We start from the raw sequence: 14159 nt of genomic DNA on the forward strand, positions 1-14159 counted from the left end.
AACTAAACACAAATTGTTTAAAACAGTTCTTTTGTCCACTTGATTTTTCAAAAAACATTTAAGCCATTATTACTAAAAACTGTTATTTATTAACTCTAATTTTATTTCCAGAAATTCTAGAATATTCATTTATTTAGTACTTAGTATATGAACACAATGTGCTAAACACTAAAGGTAACAGAGAGTAAGCTCAGAGACCCCATTGTCCTATCCCATGGGAATGGCAGAGTCTGAAGGGGCAAAGGTGATTAATGCAGTGCTGGAGGTCAAACTCCAGAGGGATGAGTTCTGAACCTGACAAGAGAACAGTGATGATTATCAGAAAGACAATGGGGGAGGGGGGGCTGTGACAAAAACATACGATTTTATTCAATATCAAAAGACTAATAATAAGCTTTATTTAGCTCAATGTGATAGGTGGCATACACCTTTAACTCTAGCACTCAGGAGGCAGAGGCAGGTGGATTTCTGAGTTCTAGGCCAGCATGGTCTACAGAGCGAGTTTCAGGACAACCAGGGATACACAGAGAAACGTGTCTTGAAAAACCAAATAATAATAATAATAATAAGTAGCAATAAGAGTAAGCTTTATTTGACTCAGTCTAAAGCATATGCATACACCTCAATAGTGCTCATGAGTGTCTCCCATACTCCAAAAGGGGTGTAAAGCAGAGGGTTGCACAAACAAAGCACACCCAATTCTAGTGCTTTCCGGCAACAGCAAAGTAAAAACAAAAGGATGTAATATATAAAGACAATCTAGAAAGTGTAAAGTGGCATTTCTTCTCTCTGTTTGCCTAATGGCTAATAATGTATATAAATATTTTATCTACCTTTTTTTGCACATACATTAGTATAAAAGCAATTGTAACAAATGAATTTAAAACAAAATATCAACCTCTTCCCAGTAAAAAAACATTCACAAATATGACGAACTAAATGTTTGTAACTATGGCAAAAATAAGCATCACCTGCTATACTATGCCATGCTATGCTATGCTATACTGTGCTACACAGAAAAATACCACCGTATACTATGCCATTAGCCAGCATTCAATTCACTGCCAAGAAAATCTAAATCATACCATATAGCAGAGGAAGAAGAAATAACATGTGCCCACTATGTCCTCTCCAAGAACAGTTTCAGTGAAGCAGCAGAAAGGAAAGCTGAGCAAAAGAGGGCGGGGCCTAAAAAGGTAAAGGGTGAAGAGGGGGCAGTGAGAATGCACAAATCTTGACGAATTTTATTTTGAAGAGCAAAGAAAGAGGAGATTTTTTTTTGATGCAGATAAAAGGTTTAAAGGGGGTTTAACTTTTCAGAATGGAAGAGATCACAGACTGCTTTCTGTCCATACAAATCATTCTGAAGAAAGAGCCCAAGAGAGGAAACATGGCAGAAGTCAGGCTCAGATATCTCAGCGGATCAGGGGCCCGGATGCAGGCAGACTAGCAGAAAGATGGGAAGTTCTCTTCTGTGTTTTCAGTGAATTAGGAAGTGAGCCATTGTGAATGCTAGAGGAAAAAAACCAACTTTATTTCCCACTATTGTATTATTTTACAGCGTCAACATGAAGATCAAAGTTCATCCTAACTTGAAATTTTAAGCGTGTATCTAATTATCTACCTGCCTTCAAGACGAGTCACCTCTGCCTGCAGTAGTTCCTCACTGGTGTGGCTCAAGTCCAGCTGCGACAGCACGTTGTCGAAGACTCCCTGCCCCGGAGAGGGGCACTTCCTCTCCACCCGACAGTCCTCCAGCGGCCTGAGGAGGACAGAGGAAGGGAACAGGTCTCTTATTCTGACAACAAGAACAATGCAAGGCCGGCCTTCTGTTCCAACTGTTCTTGTAATTGAGCTCCTTCGAACTCATTAGTTTGCAGACTGCTTTGTAGAAAATAAAAGAAAAATATACCAGGAGAACAATCCAGGGTCTACAGCAATTTCATCTTTACTAGGATTTGGCATATTTTTCAAGGGGAAAAGCCACATCAGACAGTAAAACCACATGTTGAAACTTGATTCCTAACTAAAAAATTACAAGACAGTCAGGCAAGACTGTCCAACTTAAAAGGAAGCTCATTCTCTCAATTATTTTTTACTATAAACCTTCCCTAGCAATAACAGATACATAAAAATAACCCCAGGTCTGGGATGTATAGCTTAGCTGGTAGAGTACTCCCATGGCATGCATGAAACCCTGAGACTGGGTGTGGTCATACACACTGGTAACCCCAGCACTTGAGAAGTAAAAGGAGGAGGGTCAGGAGTAATTTTAAAGGTAGCCTGGGATATGTGAGACACCATTTCAAGATAAAACAATAATAGTATAATAAAATCAGTTCTCAAAAGGCTGTTACTGATGCCAAGCAGCTTCTCCTCACCATGCCTTAGTCTCCTACGAAATGGAGGTTCACTGGACTTAGCAAGGAGAGAATAAAGAATCCCCAATTTTATGATCCTCCAGAATCTTAGAGCCTCAAATGAAAAGGAGGTAAAACCATCCATGCAAATTTTAAGACAATGAGAATGAATCTAACTCATAAATTAAAACTAAGTAAGACAACAACACAAAACTGTAAGTATTCAATATTAAAATTGGCATTTGATGCCAAACCTTCAAATGCACCAGCAGAGTAATATTTAAGATTCAAACAGACCTCACACTGTCTACTGAGTGCTGAGTGTCAGGAGCCTTTAATTTTGTTTGCAGTTTCTCCTTCTGCATTTTTGTCTCAAGGATGAAGTTTTCTTGAGATTGAAGACTTGCCTTCAACTCTTTCTGTTCTTCCTGCAGAGCCTGCAAAACACTCAAGAAAAAAGTCAGATATTATTATGGCTTTCCTTCAGCTTTCTCTTTTTCCTGCAGAGCCTGCAAAATACTCCAGGAAAAAAAAAAAGTCAGATAACATTACAGCGTTTCTATTTCATGAGAAAAGCAACTAGGGAGGCTGACTGTAAGTTTTATGACAAGGACAGTATTAATACAGCTATCAGCAGCTAAGCCACCAGCCTCAGCTCAAAGAGGAAGCTGGGAATTCTGAGACATAGCTGTAGGTCAAATCTTAAGACACCCATACTCATGTTTCTTTAACCTAGGCATTCTAACACACACCTCTAATAACTTTTCAGACTCCCTCAGTTTCTCCTCCTTTTGCCGCTGCTCCTGCAAGATAGTCATATTGGTCCCCATCAGGTCATTGACTCTCATGTTAAGTCGCTCTATCTCCAGCTCGTTGGCACAGATGGTGTCCTTAGCCCGCTCGAGCTTACTGCTTAGGTGCTGGATTTCTGACTGGCTGGACAGTTCCACAGACTCTAACTTCTGTTTCCGGTTTGCAAGCTGAGCCTAGAAAGAAATAGGTTATTAATAGGAAAAAGAAGTGATAAAAGAATAATCAATAATTGTATTCACTAAGGAAAAGGTACTCATAGGAAGGACTGGTTCGATCAGCAGTTTTTGGACACTTCTGAGCTGACAGATTTAACCGAATATAGCACATGTGAAATTAGTTCCTTTCAGTGGCATTACTTATCAAGTCTACTCAAATCAAGCCACTTCGGCAATTGTGCCACGGCCTGTGGAGGTATACAGGCCTGTGGTGTACAGTGCCTAACCTTATGGCTCTGAATGCCAACTGGGGTATTTTGGCTTCCCACATTCTGGTTTTCTCAAGTTTCAATTCAGTAACCAGACTGGTTTTTCATCTGTACATTCAAAATGAACATAAATCATTTGTAAAGGTAGACTTCTTTTATTTTAAATATCTCTGAAGAAAAAGATACAATTTTATATCAGAAATTCAAATGGAACTATCTCTGTGGAATCTATCTGCTATGGATTTAAAGGTTCTACTGTATGTAGTATAGGACAAAACTTATATACTTTATATTATGGTGACACAAAGTGACTGCTGGGGGTGCGGGGGGAGGCAAAGACACAGATAAACAATGTTTGTATAAATGAGAGCTCAAGGCTTTAGGGTAAAAGCAACTGTTTTGTCTTTTGACCAAATCCCTAGAAGGGTGTCTGACAGAAGATTCAACCCAGCTTGACTGCTAACACTGTACATGCAAGTGTCTCCACCCTTTGAAAAACACTCTAACCTTCTCAAGAGGAAATCTTACACAGAACCCTGGGCAAAATAAGTAAACGCATAGATTGCTTGAGGGTAGGAAGGAAACACTGTGATTGCTATGTAATACTGTGACCACTATGTAACACTGTGATTGCTATGTAACACTGTGATTGCTATGTAACACTGTGATTGCTATGTAACACTGTGATTGCTATGCAACACTGTGACCACTATGTAACACTGAGATCTGAAAACAAATTCAGTGCTGGAGCTTTGGCTGTGTTAAGCAACAGTGTAACCAAATTTGTTGCTTTAAAATTAGCTTCTCAGTTTTGAAAATCAACAGTCTTCTTTTACTGATCTATTTCACTCAGGCAAAAAGACAGTGTTTTCATGAACTAGAAATGATACCTCAAGCTGTACTGTGCTCTATAGCAGTAAAGCCACATGTGGAGACTGAGCACTGAGCTGTGGCTATTCTGATTTGAAAAATGCTCTAACCATAAAGTACACAGGGGGTACCAATGACTTAGTTTAAAAAAAGAATGTAAATTTTGAGCTGATAATATTTAACATACTGGGTTAAATAAAATATATTAATTTCTTTTTACCTTTTTATTCTAACTACAAAAAATTCTAAAATTGTGCAATTCACATTATATTCCTACAGTGGCACTAACCTCAAAAATACCTCTCCCAATATTAAGCAAATCAGTCAGAAAATCAAAGAAACAACTCCTAAAATTATCACTACTTCTCCTAAACATCTGGCTTTAGAAACATTTAAAGGTAAATACATTAGTAATTTTTTCGTGTACAAACTACTTCAAGAAACCAGAAAGTCCCCTTATTCACTAAGCATTCATCAGTGTTTTACTGAATGAAGGGTGGCATTATCACAACCATACAAATGACAGTGAAAGTAAGGAAACCATTAAGAAGGCAATTTACATTAGAAAGACAGAAAGCACCTGAGGCAAAGTGCCCTGGGCAGTAGACACAGCAGGGTCAGAGGTATACTCTGAGCTCAGAGCTTAGCAGGCTCTTTCTTGGCTGCTCACTGGGATGCTATCTATGGCCTGCATGGACACATCTGGAGGTGACCCTGATGGGGAGACAGGTCTGAAGCTGGTGCTGCAATGACTAGGCCTTTATACTAGGGTTCCCTGGAATATCAAAGCCCTTGCTGCTTCCAACCATCTTGTTCTTAAGCATTGGTTTCCTTGAAGCTCCAAAACTACATTAAAAAAAAAAGATATTCTTATTTTTCTAAAACAGCTTGAAGTATATAATTTTAATAGCTGAGTAGAAGAATTCAAGCAAATACATGACTCAAAAAACATGAAGTTATTTTTGAATCTCATTTTTAGATGTTAAAAATACTTAAGAATTTTTCCTCATAAGATTTGCCCAATCTTCCAGATTTTCTGCTTTCCCACATATCACCTAAATGCAATAAGTCAAGCTCAACTGGATTTTGCTTCAAACAGCCAACTTGAAAGGGTGGTTTTTAGACACCTAGAGAAAGTTGCACAGGCTGAATATGAATTATATTGCTATTGCTATTATTTACCCTATTAATGTCATCCTGTGATGTTATAAGGACTTTAAGTCCTTACCTGTTCTCAAATGAGATGATCTCATTTGATTTACAACTTTTTGGGGGGTTTGTTTGTTTGTTTGTTTTTCAAGACAGGGTTTTTCTGTGTACTCCTAGCTATCCTGGAACTCACTCTGTAGGCCAGGCTGGCCCACTCAAACTCACATAGATCCCCTTGCATCTGCCTTCCAGTGCTAGGACTAAAAGTTTATGCCACCACGCCAGGCCTGCTTTGTAACATTTTAATATCCAAAAATAAAGAGTAAAAGTATACCCAGTTTTGCAGGGTGATGGTGGCACATGTCTTTAATCCCAGCATTAGAGAAGCAGAGGCAGGCATATCTCTGTGAGCTCAAGGCCAGCCTGGTCTACAGAGTGAGTTCCAAGACAAACTCCAAAGCTACACAGAGAAAACCTGTCTTGAAAAAAAAAATGTATACAGTTTCATCTCCAGGATGAAAAGAATCAGGCTAGAAAGGTGGTTCATTGGATAAGAGCATGGGCTCTTCTTCCAGAGGACATTGGTTCAGTTCCCAGCACCCACATTGTAGCTCACAATGATCTGTGTTATGATAGAGCACATGGGGGCCTTTGGTGGATTTCATAGCAGGCAAGGGTGACCAGGCAGGTTACAAACATGCCAGGCAGACAGAGCTTAAGTGAGAAGTTTTATCAGAAAGGGGAGGGAAGTGGAAAGGAAAGAGAAAAGAGACACAGAGACAGAGAGAGGACAGAGAGAAGAGGGAGACAGGAATAGTCCTATCTGTCCCAGGGGAACAGCAGGAAAGAGACAGAGAAAGCATAAGTAGAAAGGGGTCTTTCTTTTAAAGGAGTCCTTTGCAACTGCATGCAGACTAGTAGTCATAGAACTCTGGGATGACCAGGGTACTGCCTGAGTGCATTCTGCCAGGTGACAGGGCCAGGCCAACATAATGCCTGAGTCCTTACAATCTGTAACTCCAGTACCAAGGAATGCAATGCCCTGCTCTGGCTCTGTGGTGCTGCATAACAGTGGTGCACATACATTAAGACAAAATACCCATACGCATAAATAAAAGGAAATAATGCCATGTCCCTCTCTAAAACAAAGAGGGAAAAGTTCCAAAGAACAGCTGCACAAAAATGTATACATGTTGTTAACACAAATGAACTACACACAGAGAGCCAGTTTAGATGGCATGGAGTTTAGCTCACTGATGCAGTGCTTGCCTAGCATGAGTGAGGCCACGGGTTCAATACCACACTGAAAAGAAAATTAGGTGCAATTTCTCTAATACATTTCTAATGCCCATTCATACACAAGATTGGCAAGATGATGACAACTATTAACACTAGGTAATGGGCACACAGAGGTTTAATTAAATGTTTAATAAAGCTAATCATACAGCATTGATTGATGCAAACTGAGACACAGGAAGCTTTAATTCTTACTTAGTTTGCCAAAGGCAAAAGAGAAATACATCTGTAAGCAATACTTTTTAACTAACCAGATAACTTAATTTAATCAAAACTATGAGAAGAATTATTAAAACATCCTTAGTGGGCACAACAGATGTCAGCTCTTTTAAAGGTATCTTATTCTAGCTCTAGTCAACTAAATGGTAAATAAAAACTCCATTTTTACTAACAATGAAGTTTGAATTATATAGAATTAATCACAATAGTAACTTGACAGCAATGGCTTAAAGACTATGTAACAAATAAACAACATGATTAAAATGAGGACTGGAAAAAATAAAAATGCAATTTGTTCTTTCCCAGTCTAATGGCTGTAATTAGAATACAGCAGTGTATCATAGCTTTTAAGAACACAGAGATTTCTCAAACATGTTACACCCTCCCCCATATCACACTCCCTCCCCCAATGAGGACTTCATTGTCCCACTTTGGCTGTTAGCTTATTGAAGATGACAATATAGTCCTTATTCTGTGGGATGTATGGCTGTCTTGCAAGTCTCAGAGGAGTAACTTAGAGCAAAACCATTCACAATAGTTTATCAAACAACTGGTATTCAGGGGGACAAAGAAGATAAAGGCTTAAAAGGAAAAAAAATCCCTCTAGTTCTCTGAACTTACCCAGTCTGTCCTGACATTCTAGAAACTGAGATAATTACTAGTGTAGACAGATTGTCATCCTACAAATAACATACCTAACACCAATGAGCATCCCACAGATAATGGGGGTGGCTACATGATGGGGGAAGTCCTTCTGTGTATATATTGTCCTATTGGTTGATAAATAAAGCACTGTTGGCCAATAGGGAAGCAAGATAGGCAGAACTAGGAATCGAGGAGGATTCTGGGAAATGTAGTCAAGAGGGGGGATTCACCATGTGATCCGGGGAGGAGAGGATGCAAGTCTGGCATTCTCAGTAAAATAAAACCTTATAAAAACATATTAGTAATTATGGGTTAATAATTAAGTCAGAGCTAGCCATTAAAAAACCATAACAAATAGTCAACACCTTCATAATTAATATAGTGTCCTGCATGTTCATTTGGGACTGATGCAGCTCAGGGACTAGGCTGGCGGGAAGAATACACATTACATATGGTGCCCAATGAGCAGCATAAGAACTTCCACTTGCAATCTCACAAAAGCTAAAAAGGGATTTTAGAAACAAAAAAAAACAAAGAAAAGCACGGCTTCTCAGTAGCAGCATTTTCTCGGGTGGGCTCTGTTTCGCTAGAGACAAGCAGAGACTTACATAGCCAGTGCTAGCAGTAAACTTACGCCCACCATGTTGGAAAGCCATTGGCTAAAACAGTCACTTCATTAATTTTAGCAATGTTGCTTAGCAGATAACAGGTAGCCAGAAAAATATAAAAATTTACAGTAAAGTCAGATGCAGATGAAGTAAAACCTCTAAAAGGTTTATAGTGTGTTTAAAAATATACGTAAGCTTGGAAGAGAAAAAGAAATGGGATAATGGCTGGTGTGGTGGCACAAGTCTTTAACCCCAGCACTCCAGAGGCAGAGGCAGGCAGATTTCCACAGAGAAACTCTGCCTCAGATAAATAAATAAACAAATAAATAAATAAATAAATGTAAGAGAAATGGAGTAATAAAAAGCCACACAAAGATGAAAAGTACAAAGAGAGTCTGGATACTGTATGCTGTTGTGTTGTCCTTAATCACTTGACTGCTAAGAAAATAGCAACAACTGCTAAAAGAAATGCTACTGAATTAATCCAACTTATATATTCTAAAAATGCTTTGACTTCTAAATTTAATTTTCTTGGGAAAAGGGTTTTTGCTTGTATTTCCACAGAAAATGTAAAGCAATGGATTCCTTCCATACTCGTGTGGTTTGATGAAGCAAGATGCCCTGAAACAGTGTCCCAGGTGATACAACATCTAAAGTAGCTAAGATGATGCCTTACAGACTACAAAAAACAAGGACTTAGCCAGGTTTCTGTGTTTTGTCATGATCCCCATAGTATGGACAGCGCCCCCAACCTGCAGGAAGCAGTTTGGAATGAACAATGACCAAATTCCCAAATATTGCTTATAAAATTTTGTTTTCATTTAAAAGAGGTTGCTTATAAATGGTAATGATCACAGTCGATATCTTTCTAAGGGGAAAAAAGGGAATACAATACAGAAATGAATACTTTGTACTGATTGGTATGGATTTTCATTTATTGATACAAATTTCAGATCAATTTTGTGATATATATATTTCTCTTCTTATTTAGGTATTGTGTTTGTATAAATCATTTTAAAATGTAGTGTATAATTAAATACAGATTATAGATAGTTACCTATAATAGTCAGAACTTATAGTTAGGTTAGTTAGGTTTTCTAGATATACAGAGATTTATTTGAGATAGATAGATATTCTTCAAACCTTTCAAAGACCTACAGAATATATGGCATTTAAATGGTGTAGGGTTTTTCATGATAGTGAGACACTACTACTCCTGGCACACCAATTACATCTGAGAGGAAGATTGGCGTCGAAAAAACTCGTTATGAAGTTTGCTTTCAACTTGGCAAGATTAGCCATTTGGACAAGAAACTGCTCTTGCATGGACTGTTGACTGTTGCTGTATAAACTGGACATGCAGGACCCACAGGAAAGTAAACGCTAAACTTATAAAACAAGATGGACAGTCCTAAAGGATTCCTGCTTCATGGGAGAGTCTGCCGGCCATTCTGCGGACACAGAAAAATTACTGACAAACTGCCAATGCAGATGGACAGTTTAAAATTTCCTACTTTGCAGCTGGGCGTTGGTGGTGCACACCTTTAATCCTAGCACTCGGGAGGCAGAGGCAGACAGATCTTTGTGAGTTTAAGGCCAGCCTTGTCTACAGAGCGAGTTCCAGGACAGCCTCCAAAACAGAAACGGTCTCAGGAAAAAAAACAACAACAAAAAAATTCCTATTCTGCTGAGAAGTCTGCCAGACACAATGTGGCCTATGGGCTGAAGATGAATGCCCCAACGTTACAGAGGAACTTCAGGTAACTGTCCAGGTAGCTAGATGTCTCTGTTAACTTTAGTGTTTATATATTATCCTTCTGTGGTCTTTGATGGAGTTAAAGACAGATAGTTATAGTTTTCCTTAGTTATGATAAACAATAAGCTATATATAAGACTTTAGACTCACACAGATAGGATAGATGATAAAATATATTCCTTAAATATTACTAAATATTAATAGACTAAATATTGTAACTATAGTTCTTACTTGATAACTGTTCTTTTATATGTAAATTGACTATGTTAAAGTTAAAACCTTTCTCTTTACTTAGAAAAGAGGAGATGATGGGGAAAGTCCTTCTGTGTATATGTTGTCCTATTGGTTGATAAATAAAGCACTGTTGGCCAAGAAGCAAGATAGGTGGGACTAGGAATTGAGGGGGATTCTGGGAAATGTAGACAATAGTGGGGAGTTGCCATGTGATCCGGGGAGGAGAGGACGCAAGTCTGGCATTCTCGGTAAGATAAGACCTTATAAAAATATATATTAGCAATTATAAGTCAGAGCTAGCCATTAAAAAAACCATAGCAAACGGCCAACAGCTTCATAATTAATATAGTGTCCTGTGTGTTCATTTGGGACTGATGCGGCTCAGGGGCCAGGCTTGAGGGAAGAATACACGTTATAGCTATACATACTCACACCCTCTCTCTGCTCATTGTTCTTTGTTTTCTTGACATTAAAGGAAAAAGGCAAAGGAGCTGGCTATGACCCACGATGACATATCCCAAATTCAGTGTCTATTTAGTTTTTGCTAAAGTCATTAGCTTTTATAAGTTTCTACAACTATACTAAAAAAAAACATTTCTGTAGCCACAAGGACATCATTTTCACTAGGGTGCAAGCCAGTGTAGTGAGATTCTTCCCAAACAGTCAGACTAACCTGGCTGAGGCACCTTAGCCAAAGTGCTCAAGCTGTCATGGAGACAAACAGCCAGAAAAACCAATGACACAAGCAGAAAGAAACGGACAGACAGAGGGCAGAGGTGTGGGGTGGGGTGGAGACCAAGATTAGGAGTGAAGACAGTGTGGCAGAAAGGGGACAGGGGACAGGAGGAACCTGAGAGCTTTCGATGCTGATGAGGCTGAGCCACAGTAGAGCAAGATGGGCTTCCCACACAAAGGTTAGCAGAGAGAATCTAAGAAAGGCAATGGCGACCATCAGAAGGTACATGGCAGTAGGTCAAATTCAGTCAGAACCCATCTGCTAGACAGAGTAAGCCTACCTGGATTATCTCTGACTGTTCGGCTAGAGCCTTCCTCTGTGCTTCCAAAGAAGATACCTGTTGCTGATAAATCAAACGCTGCTTCTCCCAGTCCAGAGACTTCTGTCGGAATTCCTGAGGAGGCAATTGAGGTACTTAACATCTAAGAGCTTCCAGGGCTGTGGCCACTTCTCACTTTGCTTTCCCAGCCCCCCCACTCCCTGGGCACAGCTGCACCACCCTTCTCCCCACTTAGCTGACTGAGCTGCAGAGGAATACTGAATTCTGCTCACTTTGGCCTCTGGATGTCTGCCTTTCTAAACTTAACACCCTAATGGTGAAGAGGTAGAAAAAGACCCATGGCCCTGGGCTCATGAACATCTTCACAGATCTGCTACCACCTATGGGCTGTTACCATTTTGTATAATTTCTCATGCTAAAATATTTCCCTTGCCATCTAAATTCCTAACATCCAGACCCAGAATTGAAGAGATTCAGATTTCCAAGTCAGTAACTCAGTAGCCCAATTCTCACTTCATATTCTGCTAAAACAGTATTTTTGATAGTCAAAATTTTATTATTTCACAGAAGAATTGCAAAAGCTTGAATAACATGGAAAATATGCACCATATCTTAACAGGCATTTATAATCCAGAGCCAAATAGTTCAAAAGTCATGGTTAATCAACAGCAATTTCAAATTCTACATCATGAAAATGAGCCCGGCATTTCCGAAAATAAGGCATATCGAAGGGAAAGATTCTCAATCTTCCCATCTTTGTCCTCCAGGAATCTTCAGCTTTAGATTGTTCCTTACATTGTTAGAGGTCAGCTTTCTGATATTCCATTTACTCAGCCTGTCTGTATGGCATTCTAGTGTGCCAGCAAAGATCTAGGGAGGTATTTAGTCAGATAAACCAAAACCTGGCCCCACTCAACTGGAGGGTGACAGACATGGCATGCACACTAAATGAATGAATAAATAAGAATATTCAATAAAATCAAACAGGATATAAACTTTTGAAGGGATTCAAAGAGGACTCAAACAACCATTTGAATGAAATAAGAAAGTCAATACAAGATATGAAAGAGAAATTCAACAGAGACAGAAATACTGAAAAAGTAAATAAAAATCTCATTGAATCAAACAAAAACTCAATGGAAAGCTTCTCCAATAAATCAAACTGAAAACAGAGTTTCAGGGCCTGAAGACAAAGTAGATGAATTAGAACATTCAGACAATGACAAAGATAATAAGAAAGTCAGGGCTGGAGAGATGGCTCAGTGGTTAAGAGCACTGGCTCCTCTTGCAGAGGACCCGAATTCAATTCCCAGCACCCACATGGCAGCTCACAACTGTCTGTTCCAAACATCTAACACCTTTACACAGACATGAATGCAGACAAAATACAATGCACATAAAATAAAATTAAATCTTAAAAAAAAGGTAATACAGTATGAAGAGAATGTACACGACCACAGGACACCATTACAAGACCAAATATAGTGGCTAGAAAGACGGCTCAGAATGTAAACAGTGCTTGCCATACAAGCATACAGGCCAGCACTCACTAGAAAATGCTGGGCATGACAGCACACGTTTGAAATTCTAGAGCTAAGGAGGTATTAACAGAAGGATCCCCAGGCTTACTGGCCAGCCAATCTAGCTGAATCAGTGAGTACCTTACTCTGCCTCTAAAAGTAAGGTAGAGAGTAACAGACACTGACCACTAGCCTCCACATGCTCACACACATGTGCACACACACATACACAAAGATCAAATCTACAATTCATTGGCATAGAAGAGTGACATGTTTGACAGGCGGTGGTGGTGCACACCTTTAATCCCAGCACTCAGGAGGCAGAGGCAGGTGGATCTCTGTGAGTTCGAGGCCAGGCTGGACCGACAGCCTCCAAAACAATACAGAGAAACCCTGTCTCATAAAAACAAAAAACAAAAACAAAAAAAAAAAAAAAAAGAAGAAGAAGAGTGACATGTTCAAGATAAAGGTACAGGGCCATCAAGACACAATAAACATTTAGAATGTCAAGACCAAAAAGAATATTTCCACACTGTCATATTATTGTTAAAACACTAAACATACAAAACAAAGAATATCAAAGATTCAAGAAAGAGGTACAAATTCATATACAAAGGTAAAGCTATCAGAATAAAAGACTTCTCAACAAAAACTCTAAAAGCCAAGAAGGCAGGAACAATATAATTCAAGCTCTGAAAGACAATACTGCCAACCCAGATTATTAGAATTACACAACTACTTGTGCTAGTTAGTTTTTGTTATTTTGACACAAACTAGACATATGTGGGAAGAGGGAATCTCAATTGAGGAATTGCCTCCATCAGATTGGCCTGTGGGCATGTCTGCAGGACACTCTTGATTAGTAACTGCTGTGGGAGCTGCCATGGGCAGATGGGTCTGGGCTGTGTAAGAGAGGCACTTGATCAAGTCAGAAAAGCAAACCAAAGACAGCATTCCTCCATTGTCTCTGCTTCAATTCCTGCCTGCAGCTTCTGCTTTGAGCTCCTGCCTTGGCTTCCCTTATTGACAGACTATAAACTGCAAGCTGAAATAAACCCTTTTCTCCCCAGGTTGGTTTTGGACATAGTGTTTTACCACAGCAACAGAATGCTACTAATACACCATTCTTCAGAACTGAATGAGAAAGAAAAATTTTCATTCATAGCACAAGCTAAAGTGACATGATCTATATACCGAAGAGAAAGATAAACATCCATGATGTAACAGGAAAGAACAAACTTTAGGGAAC

General features: G+C 39.2%; 1 protein-coding gene across 7 annotated transcripts in view; it reads right to left on the reverse strand.

The window, feature by feature from the left end:
* Cep63 (centrosomal protein 63) overlaps positions 1-14159 on the reverse strand; it is a 47448-nt gene that overhangs the window by 12368 nt on the left and 20921 nt on the right. For all 7 annotated transcript variants that reach the window (XM_013114980.3, XM_013114979.3, XM_021228344.2 and 4 more), the window contains 4 exons: positions 11391-11504; positions 3113-3346; positions 2658-2797; positions 1625-1762 (listed from right to left, as the gene is read on the reverse strand). In XM_013114980.3, the coding sequence (XP_012970434.2) occupies positions 1625-1762; positions 2658-2797; positions 3113-3346; positions 11391-11504 (626 nt within the window). The remainder of the gene's footprint in view (positions 1-1624; positions 1763-2657; positions 2798-3112; positions 3347-11390; positions 11505-14159) is intronic.

Source organism: Mesocricetus auratus, unplaced genomic scaffold (assembly GCF_017639785.1).
Source record: "Mesocricetus auratus isolate SY011 unplaced genomic scaffold, BCM_Maur_2.0 Super-Scaffold_100691, whole genome shotgun sequence".
In the NCBI taxonomy this organism is placed as follows: Eukaryota; Metazoa; Chordata; class Mammalia; order Rodentia; family Cricetidae; genus Mesocricetus; species Mesocricetus auratus.